Below are 19,006 nucleotides of genomic sequence, written 5' to 3'. Positions count from 1 at the left end.
AAACAAAAACAACAAACATTGGAACATGACCATATCCCTTGTTCATTTACAGTAATTCAGGAAGGGGTATATAAGCATTTCCAACTCCCAATACCATATTTAGGTAGGCAAGCAGGCAATGTAATATAGCACTAATAAACACCATATGCTAGATAACATTTCAAGTGGCCCCATTCAATTAATACAATGGTCATGATATACAATGAAAGGCTTACACCACTTCAAAATGTCTCAAATTTTGGAAGTCTTATCCTCAGTCAGTATTGTACTCTGATATTGTACTCATGGGCAGTATCTTCACACATGACAGAACATGTCCATTTAGTCATGCTCTATAGCAGACATACCCAAACACTGGCCCAGGGGCCATCTGTGGTCTCAGGAACTCCCAATCCGGCCCGTGGGGAGCCCCCAGTCTCCAACAATACTCTGGCCCTCCAGAGACTTGCTGGAGCCAGTGCTGACCCAATGCAACTGCTCTCAGCATGAGGGCAACTGTTCGACTTCTCACATGAGTTGTGGGATGAGGGCTCCCCTCACTGCTTGCTGTTTCACATCTGCGATGCTGCAGCAGTGACGGAAAGCCTGGCCTTGCTTTGTGCAAGGCCTTTTATGGGCCTTGAGCTATTGGAAGACCTTCATTCATTCATATAAATTCCATCTATAATATATTCATTTATGTAAATTTATTCAAATTTGAAATGTAAATTATTTTCCCTGCCCCCAACGCAGCGAGAGATGATGTGGCCCTCCTGCCAAAATGTTTGGACACCCCTGTTCTATAGGCTTTTCCAATATGCATGGACAGGCAAATATTTCATTCCAAAGCAAATTAATTACTCTCTCAAAATTAAAGGTCTTGGGCACCTTTCATGGTCTGCTGATAAAAAAAATTCACACAAAAGAAAGTTCCAGGGAAGGGCACAGAATATATGTTCGTGTGCTCTACATCACATACTCACTTTAGGAGATCTTTGTCCTTGTTAAGGTGCTGGAAAAAGGAGGGCTCACAGATGAGTTGATTTTCTTGACAAACCTGCTTACACGATTTCCCAGACTCAGCAATTTTAACCTGGAGGGCATTTAATGGGGGCCACATCACTTGCCCATGGCAGAAATCCTGAAAAAACATTGCATATTTCATTTCAGTATAAGCCAATCTAATAAAGAATATGCTTAATATATGGCTATTATCAAAAGCTTAAATGATCACCAGGCGATTGAGTTGCTAACAACTGACACAGATCTTACTGAGCCGATATCATGTGGTTACCAAATTTACAAGTTTATTCTGTTTCAAATAAGTGTGCAGACAATCTATGGATTGAAAAGAAATATTGCTCTCATAGTCTTACAGCTAGATGAGGCTAGAGCTTCATCCAAGCTCTCCAATGAACTTGACGGCTGACACTAAATATTTGAACTTGACACTTCCAGGGACAATCTAACACTGTTCATACAGCATGCAAGTCTACCCTCATCTTAAAACAATAGCTATGGGGCCCCAAACCTTTTCAATAGGAGGGTCACATTGTATATTTTACACATTTTTGCGGACACAAAAAGTAAGTTTTACACAGGGCAAAGGTGAATGATGAACGGCACCCTGTCTTTGTCTGATCTGCTGCGAAACCTAGTTTGTTGTTATTTGTTTACGCATCTGCAAAAATGACGCTATTTCCTCACTGCAATTTTACAGCACTGTTGAAAAGTCAACATGCGGAAACCCAATTTTTTTGGCAGAGGTGAGGTTAACATTGAATCATTATGGTTTGAGGGTCTTAAAGCAGATGGCCCAGGTGATTGAAAATGAGGGTTAGCCAGGCTGACACCACTCTGGCCATATGAAAAGATGTGCGGCAGGCAGAACTGTATGTGTTCACTGACTGCGTGGTTGGGGAGAAAATGTTTTAAGTTGCTGAGGGCCGGACAGAAGCTTGTGGTGGCCTGAATGTGGCCCCCGGGCTGTAGTTGGGAGACCCCTGCTTTAGCAGAAGGAATTGTGTCATTTGATATTATTTACTACTTTTGCTACATTGCCTAAAAAATAGAACAGACAATAAACTGGCATGATTTTGATCCTATACTGTTCTTCTAATGTTTAAACACTTTTGTTTTATAAGACAAGGCGGCTGGAATGGGCTATGAAAAGGTTTCCAGCTTCATCTTCCTAGACATCAGCTGCAGTCCTACTGAAAGACCTACTGACCTTCTTCATAGTGGCAGAAATGTTTTAAGAATACTGAACTGTTCATTTCCTCTTCAGTTCCTTTCCAACTCAATTCTGTGTCCTGCTAGGGGATTGCAAAGTGTTGCTAATGTGGCATCCGGCAATAGTGAGAGTCAGTGGTGCAACAGACAAATCTGCAGTACTGTGCCACAGGAGTGGTGGTGCAAGAAGCACAGTCATCCTCATGCTGGACCCTAAGCAGCCATGTGTTTTAAGTCTCATTTGCAGTGAGAGTTGGCCTATTTACATAATTTACTGAACTTTTTTTCAAAATGTTTAGAAAGATCTGTAAACAAAATCTAAGATTCCTATCCACAACCTCAATTATAGCTAGGATCACTCCTATTTTCAGAACGTTAATTCCACATTCTTAGGAAAGAGATGGACTATGGTTTCAGAGATTCATGTGCTGTTTTATGACTTAATCCTACATTACAAGAAGCAGCAGAAGGAACAAAGGGCAGCCAAACTCAGTTCTCCAGAAGTCACCAGCCACTAGAAAGAATTCTCATCTAGAGAGGTGCCCAGTCCCTTCAGGAATGCCTTAAAAAACAGCAGCCTTTAGGTAGGCAGGGCTAACAAATGTTCAACTTGTATTCTATAAGTGCCTTTGTTATACTTTGAAACAATTGTTAGTTGAAGCAGATCCTGGGCATTCTGGGGCCACCTTTGCCACCCCCCCTGCTGCTGACCCAGAAGTAATTGCAGTGATAACTTCACTGCAATTACTTCTGCATGACTGCCTCCTCCATTCTCCCTTCCCTCTTTGTTTCAAAGGGGAGAGGCAGCCCAGGCTCTGAAGGAGTCTTTCGCATTGCTTCTAAGCAGCACAAAAGGCTCCACTGAAGTGTTTTGGGGCCGCTGGAAGTGGCACCCTGAACAAAGGAGGCAGACAGCGCTCGCCTCCTTGGGCGCTGCTTCCAGCGGCCCCAAAGCACTTCAGTGGAGCCTTTTGCACCACTTGGAAGTGGCATGAAAGGCTCTATCTGAGTTGGAGAAGCAGCACGTGTCTTCTCCGAAATTGGAGGAGGTGCACGTTGCTTTCTGCTGCATCTGAGGGCTGCCCTCCTCTCCTCCCCTATCTTTAAAGGGAAGGAGAGGTTGGTGGCCTCAGACATGGGCGGGAACTGTGCCAGAGTGGCTGCAGGAGCGCAACCTCTCAACGTGGTTCCCTGTTGATCAGAGGGCCACCCCCTTGTCCTTCCCTTTAAAGAAAGGGGAGAGGAGGAGGGCAGCCCTCAGAGCAGCGTGGAACTGTGCCAAGAGTGTCTGCACTCCTGCAGCCACTTGCAGCGGTTCTTGGTGTACCCTGGGGGGCGGGTCTCAGCACCGCTCTCCCAGCACAGCACCCAGGGCATTTGCACCCTTTGGCCCCCTGGGTACGTCACTGAGTAGAAGCCAACTAAAATTAAGCGTTCAATCTATCCCAACACAGGTGCTGGCATACAGAGGGATCAAGCAGAAGTTCAACAGCCCATTTCTTCCCTTCTGTTGTCATACATGCATTGGCCCAAATGCACTGTGGTGTTTCAGCATCCAGGTCGGTCTCTGACTGAGTAATATGCATGTGGGCAAGAAGCAGGGCAGAATGGGGATGTGTGCGATGTACATCCGTCCTACCACTCTTGCTTATGGCCCAGCATGCTAAAGTGCACATTTGCTAAGGGGAGGAGACTACCCAAGAGGGCAACTGCTGAGCTCTATGCTTATTCAGTGGTTTACTGTAAGATTTACAAACCAAGTTATTTTAGTATTTACTTAGATATGCTGCTAAGCTATTAAGTCTAAGAGGCCACAGTCATCTGACCTTTTTGCTTGTTTGTAAAATGGTGATTGCCATTTAAAGCAATTGCTTAATATGCCTCTGCTGTGACATTACATCCACCAAAAGGTGACCAGTGTAGTAGTTTTTCAGCTGTCATTTTCCCTTTTGTATATTGATTTGCACCAGAGCAAGTAGAGTGTAGGCAGCACCAGCTTGCCTTGGTAAGGAACATAACTTTCTTCAATAAATGTCAATCAATACTTACGTTATATTTACTGGCAGCAAACAATTATTCTTGTTTGCAGTTCTTTTCAAACACAGGGGTTCTATTTAAGATTCTGCTTTTCTGACATAGCTGAGTAATCGTCTGTGTATGCCTTCCTTATATCCTATCCTAGCACATAATTTTTAACATGTAGAAAATGTATGCTGGTAAATTAAAACTGCATTCCTTTCATTCAGTCTAAAGATGTTCTTTATAAAATCTTTGAACTGCCCACTAATATACCAAAATTAATACTTCTGAAGTTAGAAGTCCATACTAATATTTGTAATACCCTCCCAACAAAAGAGGAAACATTACAAGGGTAAATGTGGTAAAGGGCTTCTTCTGCACAGTTAATCAAAATGTTGCACAGCTATAAATAACTCTAAAGGTTTAGGTGTTCAACAGAGAAGAAGCTTTGGCAGTAGACTGGCTTATGAAGGCAATCTGTAAACACAAGACAAAACTTATTGAGATAGAGAGCATACCTGTTTCTCTATGAAAACATTCATTCTTTGGAGCATCCCTTCACATGTGAATTCATAGGGCAAGTAGGGTTCAATCTGTAAAAGGAAGATGTGTTTTTTGTAGTTCAGCTTGTTTTATCCAAAACATTATGTTGCATGACCGAATAAGGACTTGTATGCACATAAGTTAAAACAGTGCTTAACAAGTCTATCTGAAGATGCAGTCAATTCATCATTATATTTAGCCACAATACTACATTATAAAAATGCTCAGCAACTTTCATAAAGTAAGTATTCTTTAACCCAAGTTTTTGTTAGGGTGCATTGTAACTAGATACATGACTTTTCTATTATATGTTTTCACAATCTTTAACTTGCCCAGGGTGCAATGATATCCATCCCAAACAAGTATAATCTATATACGTCTGAATATGAGGCACCAGTTAGTCTACTGTTTTCAAAAACCAACCATGTCCCTTCAAGAGGAAGACACACTAAATGGGTGCAGCCTCACCCATGAAAACACTGGCAAAATGGCATTCCTTTGGCTAGAGTTTAGTGACAGCTCTTGACTCACAGCATCAACCAGAATGATGCCAGGTTTCAAAGTTCTTAGATGAGAGATGAAGTCCTTATCTTTGGAAATAATGTCGATATGTCTGAAATGGTATTCAGAACACGCACGCACATTCTGCATGTTTAAGGGGGAAAGCTCGACAGTTTCTTTTAAGCCAATTCAGATGTGTGTTTATAGCATCAAACTTTAAATTGGCATTACCACATTCAACTGAAAGGGCTTTAGAGCACTTACCATAAGTTCTATCTTAAGACTTTTTGTTCATGAAGGAAATACTTCTGGCATGTTTTGTGCTCCCACCCAATTCTACTTCATATTAAGTATTGATTACAAAGAAAAACTAATGCTTCTCTTCTAACCTTTTGAGTCAAAATTGCTTTCACTGCCTTCTCCACTTCAGACAGATCATTAATGTTTACAGTCCAGACATGAGGCCTCCCAATGTAAACTTCAGCATAGGGATGCTGAGATGTCAGCTGAAAAAGAGTTATCATGTGTCAGATATTTCTAAACAAGTTTATTTCAGAAGAAAAGTTCCAAGATGATGCACTATGTGTACAACTTCTGCTGCATTTGCAGAGAAGGCAGAATAAAAATCTCTTAACACATGCAAATATTTCTGCCATTTAAAAGTCTATCCCTTTGGCTCACACATTTTATACCATCTTATAAACAAGTTAAAGAGTCCAAGTGAAAACAAGAAATAAAAGTGTCAGAAATAGATTTTGTACTACTAACTTTGTAAGAGGGAAATGAGTTGCCTAGTATTTCTTTTAAGGGGATGTCAACCCCTAAAATCCCAGTACTAAATTCTGAACTCTCCAGTTTCTCTTTGGTCTCTTTTTCACACAAGTTAACTTAATCAAACAGATCACCTATGCAGAAAATCTCTGTTCACCAGTGTTTCTTCGGAGAGGAGATGGGGGGGGGGGGAGAAATCTACCACTCTATCTATTAAAATGGAAGAAAAGTCCTCTTGCATGACAACCATGGGCTTTTATTCAGAGCTTGCCAAAGTGTTGTCTTCTTCACATGAATTATACAGACAATTTAGGACCAAGGTCAGAACCTAAAGAACATCCAAGAAGTGAAGATGGGTCATCTGGAATCTGAATATATTAAATTCTGATCATTTGCTGTTAAATCATCTCAGGCCAACAATATGTTACAACAAGGGCTGGAAGATTTCATACTTGTGTGGAATGTTCACAAATTTAAAAATGCTGTGCAATAAAATTTACCATTCACACACCTAACAGGCAGAGAGTCCAGTTAGCAGTATTCACAGTGAATCCTAATAGTAGGAAACATGAGTGTTGGTATGGAGCTTACCTCTCGAAGGGTTGGCTTGCCTTTGAAGAAGTCTGTGTTTTTGCTGCTTTTGGGTGGATCAAACTTTGGATTCAGAAATGCACATCCATTGGCAATGGCCTCCAGGGGAGCAGGCCCTTCATATGGGAAACCAAGGCCCACAAAGAGCTGCAAAAGAACACTTGTAAGAACATTTGTTTTAATTTTAAATGGTATTTTGTGTGATTTTATTGTTAGCTGCTTTGTACAGTTTTTAACTGGAAAGGTGGGATATAAATTTATAAAAAATAAAATTAGCTTTTTCTATTCTGATCTTTGAACAGTACCAATGTGAAATTTTATCTGAAATGAACATTTGTACATATATGAACTGAGGAATCTTCCCTCATGCGACCAGTTAGCCCTTTAGAAAAATAATAATAATAAAGCCAAGAAATCAGAACAAGTATTGAACTTGGGTAAGGAGCCATATCCACTATTTCCTCTCAAGTGTTCTGTGATCTCCTGCAACATATCTTTCACAGTCTATTTATTTGACTTTGCCTTGGTTTTGATCTTGATCCAAACTCAGCTATGTGAAGGTCAGCAAAAAAACCTTCAAAGGGTTCAAAAAGGGGGTTTAGCTCACTGGGGTTAGACAGAATTTGCAGCCATGGTTGGCATAAGAGAAGATCTAGAGCTGCTAGGTGGGTGGAAATGAACAGATCCTATTATCCTTTCCATGAAAATAAGATTCAAGTTTCCGAACTTTTTTGACTGGCAGCTCCCTTGACCTACCGGGCCATTGGCCACATCTCCCTATTAGTAAGTACTGTACCACAATCTTAATATATTGTACAGGGCAGCAGATTTTTTGTGAGGATTCCGCAGCTCCCTGGCTGGCTTCTGCAGTTCCCCAGGGAGCTACAACTCACAGTAGGGGAACCACTGTTTAGGAAATAAAGAAGTTGATGCAAAAGATGGAAGGCAGCACCTTTCTCCCTTGCACTTTTATGCCTCTAAGAAAAAGTAACAATGTTATGTTAGTAACTGTTTCAGAGGCACCCCTTTGGACATGCAGCCCCAGTTTGCTTGTTGAAAACAGCCTTTCTATGGAACTGCTCAGTTATTGCTCGGGGGGGGGGGGGAGGTTACCTGTCCCATGCACATAATTGCTTGAGCCCCAGCTATGCAACATGGTACATGCACACAGTAAGGAAACATATGGAAGAAAGCACAGGAAACATATGGAAGCCAGAACTAGAGTGCAAGTAGCCAACATGAGAAGGCAGAAAAATGTTTGTGGGGTCACAGCAGGAAAAGGAGGAATGATTACGGGAGAAGAGGTGGTGAAGCTGCTGTGGACAAGCAGGATCTCAGGGGGTCAGTTTGACCATCTGGCTCCCATATTAATGAAGCTTCCCCACTCATGGCACTGAGGCTCTCTGCTGAATGCTACAACCACAATCAGGTGGTTTATTTGTATACTCTTGCTCCCTGCTAAAAGAACTTGCATTTTGCAAAAATAATGTAATTTTTAGTTAGAATGAAAAATGACGACTCACAATGTTGAATGGAGCATCATCATCCCACTTAGGAGTATTTTGGAGGAGGGGGAAGAAGAGGAAAAGGAAGGGTATCGGGATTTTTATGTATCTTTAGAGCCAGAGCAATGTTTTCTTTTGTTATTCTGAGAGGGACATTCCTGCTGCTTTCAGGTAGGCAAGCTTCTATATCCTTGTCTAACTATTGACCGAGACGCACTAAAACAAAATTTTCAAACCAAGATTTCACTGAAGAGATTTCTGGTCCAGCACTGAGTAATGAGGCCATGTTTAAGCCCTGGTTTGGGGAAAAGGAGATATCGCTAGTGGTGGGATGTGATGGGATGCTAATAGTGAGATCAGATTTCACCTCCTCACTTGGCTTGAACCTGTCCCATATACCTGATTACAGCTCACTTGGCTTATTGTCATACAGTATAGCTGGTAGAGAGTAAAGTGACAGACAAGTAAAAGTATACACCTTCCAACTCTGAACAGTAGATGGCAGCAAACGTTTAAGAAATGTGCCCTTACATCACTACATCCAAATCCTGATTTGTTCACTGAAACAGGAAAATTCATCAAAAGGATATGCACACAGAATATTTTTTTAGCACACATAAGACAAGCCTGTCGGATCAGACTCAAAGGTCATCTAGTCCAACACCATTTCCAACAGTAGCCCAACAGCTGCCTCTGGAAAGCCCACAAGCAGGAGAGAAAGGCAGACTTCTCTCCCAGCATTACTCCCCTGCAACCAGTTTACTCAGTTTACTGAGGAAAACTGCCACTGAGCTGAAGGTGTTGCATTATGACTAGCAGCTTTCTACAGACCTGTTGCCCATGAAATGCCCAATCCCCTTTAAAGTCATCCAAGCTAATGGCCATGACCACATCTTGTGGCACTCCATGGATTAATTATGCCCTGTGTGAAGAATTGTGTCCTTTTGTGTGCCTTAAGTCTCCTGCCAGTCAGAGTCATTGGGGAATTCTTGTTTCTAGAACAGTGAGAAGGGAGAACTTCTCCCCGTGCTCTCTGCTGTGCATAATGTTATGTCTCAATCAGGTCCCCTCTTAATTGTGTCCCCTCCCCCAAGCATCACAGCCTTTCCTCATAAGGAAGGTGCTCTAGATCTCTGATCACTTCGGTTGCCCTCTTTTCCATCCCTGCAATATCCTTCCTGAGGTGTACACCATACATTTATGCTTCAAGTCTTTCAAGTTAATACCACCACACAGACTATGCCAGGAGCTATTCAGAATTAAAAGTGGGCTCATGCTAAAACGGGCAGGGATAAATTTAGGATGTTTGTATCAAGGTAACGTTCAAATTAATGCTTTAATAGACTGAATGCAGGGTCTTATAACTTATGCCAGAGGGAGTTTTATTGAGAGGTCAAACATGGCAATGAAGCCTAGGAGACAGAAGAAACCTGTCAACAAATCTACTAAAATTAATAAATTCAATATTAATATTAAAATATTAATAGATTCAATTTTATTATGAGTTCTCTCTGAGTTAACCAGTACCTTTAAGGAATTTAACATTTATGGAAGAGAATGTGGTCAACTTCTGCATGTCCATATAGCAAGCCCCCACCAAAAGTAGAGCAACTCTGAAAAGCAATTAATCTTTTAATTAGTCCCAACAGAAACATGACTGAATCATTAATTAAAGGACTTAAAATGTCACCAACAATTCAGTGGTGGCCCAGTTTTAATTAGTTACAGAAAATGGAACTGTTGGGAAGATAAGCATTCTTCACTTTTTACCTCAGCACTGTTGGAACCTCATCTCTGTTCTAAGCCTTCAACTTATTTAACAAAAGCTCCTCAGGGAAGAGACTGTATCCTGCATGTCTTGACAGCACAGAGGCTTCTGTTACCTCTTAATAATAAATACAGCATCAACTGTTCTTCACTCACATTAAATAACTGCTACCATCTGCAAAGTCTACCTTAGAAGTAACTACATTATTCACTTTGCCAAGGTGATCAAAATACAGGAAACATACACCGTCCTTGCAGTGTAAAGGGGAAACAGTGTTTTGCTTCATTTAAAAGGTAGATTTCCATTTGCTGTCATATGCAAACCTTCTCTACTATCTGTACACACTTGCTTCCAAATATAAGAGTTCTGTTTTTCTTTCTTTCTTTTTTTAAACAGGAAAGCCCACTCTGAGTTGCTATCACATTTCCTTGAAGTGTTTTTGGAACATAAAATACTTTTTCAGATAGTGACATCTGAAAATTGCCCCAGATTATAAGCTTATTTCCCTGGTAAGTCAGCACCCAAAACTAACATGCCTCAGTTACCCTTTCTAGCTTTGATCCAAGAAGACTTTGCTGCCACCACCACCCACCCCCCATTCCTCATAAACTACTGGAGCAGGAGATAGTGAGGGTTATTCCAGAAGCCGGGTCCTACAAATGGGTTCCAACATCTGTGAACTCCAGGCAAGTGCAGCCATAGCATCCAGGACTTCAGTTCCTTCTGCACAGTTTCCTAAAGCCTTCCTCGTGTTCTCTCATGCAGCTGGCAAGTTTTAAGGGGAAACAAATGGGCAGAGACAAATGCAGATGAACTGAGTGATCCTGAATAAGCAGAGGCAATTATTGTCACCACAAAGAATGGGGATAAGAGACAGGTTGAGATCAGTCACAGAGTTCCATATGATGCTCCTTCTAATGAATAAGAAAAATGGCTTGAATACCAATAGTTAAACGAAGAATGGATGTGCTTTAAACCTAAGTAGAAGAGCACACCAGGTTCGTTTTCTAGTATCACTGATTAAAAACCTAGATGTAGTCAACTTGGGAAACTATTCTAGACCTGCTACTTCTCAGGACTGACAATAACCAGTGTATGCCACCGATCACACTAGGAGACACCTGCTTGTGGTTAATATCCGACAAAACCACAAATATACTCAGGGGATCTGGCAGTATTTCTCTTGAAGCAGCTCTCATAACTATCCACATAATGGCTTTTAAAGCAGTTAGATGTTCAGTATAAAGTAACAGGAAACAGATTGACATACTATATGCGCATCAGGCTGTGCAGCATGGCCTTTCCCAGTTTGAAGAGACACTTTGCCAACAGTCTGAGGCTAAGAGGCAAAGAAGGAAGGCCCATAGCCAGGGAGACAGACCAGGGACAGACTGCACTTGCTCCCGGTGTGGAAGGGATTGTCACTCCCGAATTGGCCTTTTCAGCCACACTAGACGCTGTGCCAGAACCACCTTTCAGAGCGCGATACCATAGTCTTTCGAGACTGAAGGTTGCCAATACAGTATGCGCATCAGTAATTCATTTCCTTTGAACCAGTTTTAGAGCAAAATGACGACACTTATAAGAACTTAATTGCTAGCCCACACAATCATCTGGTTAGGAATCTAATGTTTGCAGAAGGAGACGAACTGGTCATGTGTTTTCTCTCCCTAGTGTGCGCTGACACATAATATGGGTGCAGTGGGCAGAGAATCATGTAGGTTCAGTTCAAAGTAATCTTCCCCTTTAAAGGCGATGAACTGCACTAATAGGTCTGCTAGGCTTATGGATAACACATATAGTATCCATCTCTCTTATACAGTAGATAAGCATCCACTCATTCATTTTACTTGCTAGGAAAGCTTGGGAACTGCCCGAATAGTAGTCCAATTTGACCCAGGGTAAAAACCTGACCAGCCTATATAGCAGCAGTGGCAGGTAGAAAGAGAAGTGTCTCTTCCTTGACACTTGGAAAACTGCTCTGGCAGAGAGCCCAAGGCAATCTGGAACACAGTTTTTCTAAAGTGCCTGACACCCATATGAATTTCAGACATCCTGGGAAAAATTGCATCCCAGTGATCCAGGAGTCACGCAGATGAAAGAAATGGGCCTCATTGCTACTGTAATCAAGATGGCGGGCTTGAGGGCTGATAAGAGACGGATCCGATTGTACTCCTTACCATGTTGTCAAGAGCACCATGGGGCCTAAATTACGCATGAAATAAACTGTTTTCCAATTGCACTGGAAAAAGCAGCCAACTCCAGTTCTCAGTTTAGTGGAGAAGGCAATAATTTGCCAATCACTATACAAACCAGATCTCATACACAAAGTGTTTAGAAATGCAGCATTATATGGGAAAGCTGGACTTTAAAAAATAAATTTTAAGCAAATATGAAATACTATCACACCGCAATCTGGTATAGTGAAAAATGAAAAAGCAATAAAGCCTTAGAGCTTTGGACATAGACAGGTGGATGGAAACTGTTACAAAACATCAATCATTGTATGTCAAATGCTGCATTTATTAACACCTAAAGTTAATTGGTTAGAATGCACACAATTTAGTTTACTGTAACTTGATAACAAACTTACTTTTGTCTCTCTCAGCAGGAACTGTAAATCCCGTCCACTGAGGATGCCATGATTTTTTACATAGCTGGGCATGTAGACAGTACTTGTCCCATGAACAGTTCCATGGACTTCCGTAAAAGTGTGAATGATGTCCAAATAAGTCTTTTTATTCTAGAAAGACGGCATAAGTTAGAAGACATAAGTTTAAGAAGTTTACATGATGAGTCTTCACATAAACAGTTACACAGAGAAGCCGCTGTTTTATTACTCTAAAAGCTATTCAGACACATGGTTTGAAAGGTGGATAAAAGGTGAACTACATGATAAAGCTTTGCAGTTAATGTTAAAAAGTCTCAGCTCAAATGAACGTCAATAAGATTGTTAATAGTTTCCATGGAGCAAAATCAAACATAGAGAGAATAGTTGCATTTGGCAGGAGTAGTAATTAATTCACCACCTGTCTCCAAAGGAAAAGTTAGTACGCTTTTAGTAACTACACTACTTCTTAACATTTTTGGGGGGCAGGCAATGGGGAAAGGCAAACATTTTTGGAAGTGGGAATTATGAACAGCTCGTCTTATTGAAAAAAACAAAATCTTGAAACTTTTTTTTTTTTGCACAAGTGCAATGCTACAATTAAAGGACACTGATTACAATACATTTGTGCACACATCTGGACACAGTAAATCCCTCTAACTTAGTTGTTCCCAAACTTGGTGGGTCATGACCTATGAGCCAGGGAAGCACTTGTCCCTGCCCCTTCAAGTTGTGGAGAGGGGGAAAGGCAGCAATGTGATCCCCAGGATTGCACTGCTGCTGTGCATGGGAGGTTTTTTTTTAAAAATTTAACTCAAACCAGTGATGGAGTCCCGGGGGGGGGGGGGGTCCAGGGAGCCCTCTGCAGGGTTACCTGCAGCTCCAAACACCTAAAAAAAAGAAAAAAAAGGGCACTTTCGGTTTTTGTCACGAAACCAGAAGTGCCCGCTTTTCTTTTCTACTTATTTGGAAGTGTGGGAAGTCCTGCAGAGGGATAACTGGACCCCCAACCCTGGAACTCAGGCATTTGCTGCTGGTAAGTAAAAAACCCATGTTGCGAGCCGCGTTGTGCCCAGGCCACTCCGGAACCGCTCCGGACTGCTGCTGGAGCTCCGCCAACGGCTTGGCACGGCAGACAGCTGCACAGCTGTTGTTGTTTCTGCGCCTCAAGGCCGAAGCACTATCAACCCCGGCGACAAGGAAGACTCAGAGGCAGAGGTTCTCCACCACACTCCTCCTTTACTTATGTACAGATATTTACAGAGTCCAAGTAGTACAAACGGTACACGATCCACTCTCCAACCAACGTAGCCTCCGGCTCACAATGCTCTGCTTCTCCCACACACTTGCTTGCCTCTGCTGGACATTTATACTTCCTGCAGCCAATCACGGCGTTGGGAATACTGCACAGTCATGCTGACTGTGCAGTTGCTGCCACACACGCACACACTCACAGGAGGTCACATGATGCACATCACCCGATGTTGCATCAGCTTGAGGCTCCCAGAATGCTGTGTAGTCCTGGTCTGGCCAAGGCTTCAGGCCTGTTACTGTGCAGCCAGCAAATTACCTGTCAGGACTGGGGATCAACCCGTGACAACCCACCTCCTGTTCCCGGCAGCAGTGAGATTCTAGGGATCACATTGTTGCCATAGCCCCTCCCCCCCCCACACACTTACAGTGCTCTCAACTTCCTTGTAAGAGTTTGGGAAGCAGTGCTCCAACTGCACCAGTTCAAGAGCTCTGTAACAGTAAGTCATTAACTTTTTAAATGCTAGCATTTAAAAACTGTCTGGAATAAGCCACAAACTGGATGGGGTAACTAGACTAACAGTATAATCTTTTGCATGAATTACAGTAGTAAGTCCCACTGTATTCAGTGAGATTTATTCCCAGGAAAGTACAGTATGTATACAACTGCAGCCTAAGTTTCCACTAATGTACATATATATGCAAGGCCTTGGAAGAACGTACAACACTGTAGGTATTTTTTGTCTGGAATTTTTTTTAAATAAATTGATCTGCCTATTTAGGACTCATACAAAGATGTATTGTGAAACGCTCAGTATAAAAGTACCCTTTGAAACATATTGCATGAGGGCTGCTTCTCAAATGTGTAGATCAGTAACCTCAGAGTCTGGATTCATCGCCAGTTAGTAAATGTATGCTTTGTCTTTCGTACTATCAGAACAGTATGTGCTTGCACACTTTTCGTACTATCAGAACAGTATGTCCTTGGTTCTATCACATGAAATGGCTACACACTATTCACTGTGTTGAAGATGCTTAGAAGTCACAGACAGGCATCTATTCAAAAGTTACAGGAGACTAGGGAAAATCTTCTTGGAAGGTCAAGATATTTAGGCATCACTTTGCACTTTTTAATTCTTTATTTAATGCTGCATACAAGCTATAACGGTCTTCTAGTCAGTCAATCTTCTGTGGGAGCATAAGAAGTTGATTTACACAAAGCCAAGGAGTCCTAGAGATGATAATTTAGCTCTCCTAGACCACCCCATTTCTTTTTTTGGCACATTTTGCCCTTCATTACTCTGTAACATAGAACCATCATTTTGATACTGAGGCCACTGCCTGATGATAGTTTTTCAGCATAAGAACACCCTTCCTGAAACTGGCAACTGCTTGGATTACTCTGGACCCAAAAAGGTTCCAGCAGTCTCTTAGCTGCCAATGTTTCTACAGAGACTCGGTCAGTTTCTAGATTCATTTGGAAGTTCCAAACCTCAAAAACATTTATAAAAAAACCATGCCGCCCTAGAACCAAGAACAAATGGATTCAAAGGTGATTTACAGGTGGGTTCGAGGAGTTTTCCTGCCATTATCGTGTTCAAAGGGATGCCCATGAGGGCACATATAGAGACCAAAACACACATACTTATTCCACACTTAAAATACAAGGCCTTGACATGTATTTTGGTACAGCATAAAGGCGAACCACCTTCCCAATTAATTACTGGAGTTACACTTGATTGCCTATTGTCTGTATGACTGTACAGGTTGAACCTCATTATTCACATGGGTTCTGTTCCAGGCACTCACGTGGATGGCGAAAACACACTATAGCAAATCAATTTAAAAAACAAAGTTTCTTTGCTCCAGTGATTTAAAAACAGCCTTGCTGACCTTTGTGATGTAAGGTAAGAGTCATTAAGAAGATAATCCATCAACCAGTTGTCCTCCAAGCCCTTCACTCAGCCCCTCCCTTCACCAATGCAAAGTGATCACCTTTCTTTCACTTGCTCAGGGGGAAGGGAAAAGAACTGATGGATTGTCAGCTAGTTGCCCTCTCTCTCTCATTAAGGAGGTTATTGTTAAAGGACTGTTCAGTTTTTTAAAGGGATGAATTTTTCCCCTTCTCCAGGGATCAGCACATTCCTTCTCATCTGCAGTGGCCATTCGTGTTGAGTCAAATCTGTGTATAAAAAATCCATGTATAAAAAGACTGGACCTTTATATTTAGAAATCTAGTTGGTATTAAATTCATGTTTTGCCATGACAAAAGCACCATCAAAATACCAAAATGCTGCAGAGGGGAATGGTAATGAATTTTAAAAATTAGAATGTTGTTAAAAGTGGGAAAGTTTTTTGTTAAATGGAATCGGGGAAGAATTCAGTTAAAACTGGAATTCTTCATTTCTCTCATTGCAATACAGATACACTAAGAATAATGTACACTGTTTGCATTTTGGAATGTAGCAATGCCTATATTATTATTATTTATTATTAACAGTATTTATATACCGCTTTTCAACGAGAAGTTCACAAAGCGGTTTACAATTATATACATTATGCTTAAGAGTCTTGTACATTATGCTTAAGAGTCTTGAAAGCAAAACCAGACAAAGCTGTAAAGAATAACTTTGACAATGTTATCTACTGACTTTTGGGAACAATATAAAGATCACCTTGAATCTTATCAGCCAAACCCACACTACATTTCCTATAAATAACTTTAGATTATATATGCTGTAAATACCAAATAAAGTGTTTACTAAGTGAAGTTATGTTTCAATTTTGCTAACTTCAGTAAGGTAAATAGTGTTGTCTTCAGTTCCCGCTTTTAAATTTTTTTTAGATATAATATACCCCTCAAGTGTCCACACACATTTAGAATGTCTAGTCTTTTATTTCCATTATTGTAACAGGAAGATGAAAATGTTACATGTCAATCTGATTGTGTGCTGTGGTCCATGTAGCTTGAGAAGGGGGAAAGATTCTGACATCCTCCATAACTGTCCTTCTGAGGTTTGTAGCAACTTCAATAGCTGCTGGGGGATATGGAAGGGGTTACTAGAGTCTCTGACGGTGACAAAGTTATGCTGTTATTGCTGTATTGGAACTGGCTATGGAGAAAAACAACAGCAGAGTGTCTTGGGCAGCCCCTGAGGTAAACTGCAGAAGGCTGTTCAACCACATGCCTAATATCAGAAATATCTTACAAATTTAACATATTAAATACTTTCTACTTCAACATGATACTGGGAAAAGGCTTCTAAATTTACAGAAAATTTTCTTAGCAACATACACGTTTTTGAGCACTTTGGGCCTTGAAGATAGGCACACAAAATTGGTGAATGAATTAAGCAAGAAATTGCTTCATGTTCTAAAACTATGGACCAATAGTAGAAATCACAGGACATACATACATACATACATAAGACCTCCAATAGAAGCACTGTTCAAAGAATGTGTGTGTGTGTGTGTGTGTGTGTGTGTGAGAGAGAGAGAGAGAGAGGGATCTATTTTATTTTGCACCATGAAACCAGGTGGGGTTTCAAAGTTTTGCTTTGCAAATTAGGACTTCCTTAGTTCCAATTCTACTTTTGCCATGAAGTCCTAGCCAAATCACTCCATCTTAGCCTCAGTTACAACATGAGGATACTTCTACTTGACTTACAGGTTTGTTGTAATTAAGGCCATATAGGTGAAGTGCTTTGCACACCCAGACAGTGCTAATTACAGTAGTTCATTTCATTCAAGAATGCATTCATATGCCCAGGCTGAAGTGAATCACCCAAGGTTTTGGGTTTGAAATTGTATTTTAAAATCTGCATTAATTGAATCAGCAGGGCTAGCATTTTTCCAAGGCATATCAGATGGATAGGTTCCCAGTGCTACCTGCTACTACAATGAGAAGCAAAAGGATTGGTCTTCCTTCCACAAAGAGAACAGCAGCAGCTGTATTATTCACCATGTCAGACATTTTTCTTAACAGCTACAATAAACTTGCCAGTTACATCGAACACTTTGTTGATCATGGCGTACACAACTGCTATTACTGTATGCCAATTATTTCCACCTATGTTTTAAAGCTTCTCTATGTAGACTTTTCATTTCAAAGAAGAGATGACAATTCTTGATGTGTTTTTCACCCTCCCTAAGGCAAAGTTAGGAAGATATAACCCTAGGGGAGTTGGAATTTAAAACTGGATAGAGTTGCATCTGCAATAATCAGCTGCAGAATCACAATGTTGTGGCTGCTGTAGGGGGGAGAGAAGATCGAAGCAGTTGACAAGTGCTCCCGTTTACATGGAAATAGTACAGGAGAAAAATGCTGCTAACCTGGCAGCCTAGGATTAGCAAAGCCAAGATTTAAACGTTATGCAGGTCACCTCAGCAGGATGGTCATCTTGTTAATAAAAACTGCTAACACAGTTGTTCTCTACCTTCAGGATCTCCTTTTTAGGTAGGACAACTTGTTGGGACATCCAGAAATTATGTCATTAAGCAGGAAACAGGAAGTGGCATCATTGTGCTGGTAGGGCCAGAAGTTATAGCATTAAGCAGGAAGTGAAGTTGTTACTTTTAATAAATCATACTGATTGAATAAATTACATTTTTAAAGTTGTACTCATAAACAACCCCTTTGCAGAAATGGATGGGGGTGTGTGAGAGAGAGCCATTAGAAATTCACAGCTATTCACAAATATGTATTATTATGTCTCCACACTGCAACTGGGGCATATCAGGCTCAGCTGGGGAGTAGAGGATCACAACCCCAGTCTGACACTTCCTTTTTGACTAGTAAAACACTCCACCGCACACATGCAAACAGTGTCAGGCAGAATGAGGCAGGAAAAAAGACAGGGATGGGAAGGGGTTGCACTGAAAAAGATATTTCAACAATACACAGCACCAAATTAATTTCAGGATGCGAGCAGAAGACTGCATGAATGGAATGAAAATTAGGTAGACCACCAGAACGGGGACATATAGGAAGGAGAAAAGCAGTTGGAACGGAAGTCTAGCAATAGCCTGTGGCCTGCAGCCTGCTCCCAAAAGGCTCTCACTGTATTCTCTCCCTCCCACCTCACGTTCTCACCAACCATGCCTTTCAGAGCTCCTGCTGAGCAATCCCCTGAAAATTGGATCCCGATCCCCTTGGGGTTCCCGACTCCCAGGTTGAGAACCAATGTGCTAAAATGCACATGCTAAAAACAGGATGTACAATCAAGTTATATGGGGGCA

General features: G+C 41.3%; 1 protein-coding gene across 1 annotated transcript in view; it reads right to left on the bottom strand.

The window, feature by feature from the left end:
• The window catches only part of MGAT5 (alpha-1,6-mannosylglycoprotein 6-beta-N-acetylglucosaminyltransferase), a 153,602-nt gene that overhangs the window by 10,253 nt on the left and 124,343 nt on the right, over window positions 1-19,006 (bottom strand). The window contains exons 12-16 of the mRNA XM_066611884.1: window positions 12,503-12,652; window positions 6,637-6,783; window positions 5,664-5,780; window positions 4,749-4,823; window positions 963-1,120 (exon numbers count right to left, since the gene is read on the bottom strand). Coding sequence (XP_066467981.1) covers window positions 963-1,120; window positions 4,749-4,823; window positions 5,664-5,780; window positions 6,637-6,783; window positions 12,503-12,652 — 647 coding nt within the window. The remainder of the gene's footprint in view (window positions 1-962; window positions 1,121-4,748; window positions 4,824-5,663; window positions 5,781-6,636; window positions 6,784-12,502; window positions 12,653-19,006) is intronic.

Source organism: Tiliqua scincoides, chromosome 1, assembly GCF_035046505.1.
Source record: "Tiliqua scincoides isolate rTilSci1 chromosome 1, rTilSci1.hap2, whole genome shotgun sequence".
NCBI lineage: Eukaryota > Metazoa > Chordata > Lepidosauria > Squamata > Scincidae > Tiliqua > Tiliqua scincoides.
The sequence above is the reverse complement of the archived record's forward strand: the minus strand, read 5'-3'. Positions and strand labels throughout refer to the sequence as shown.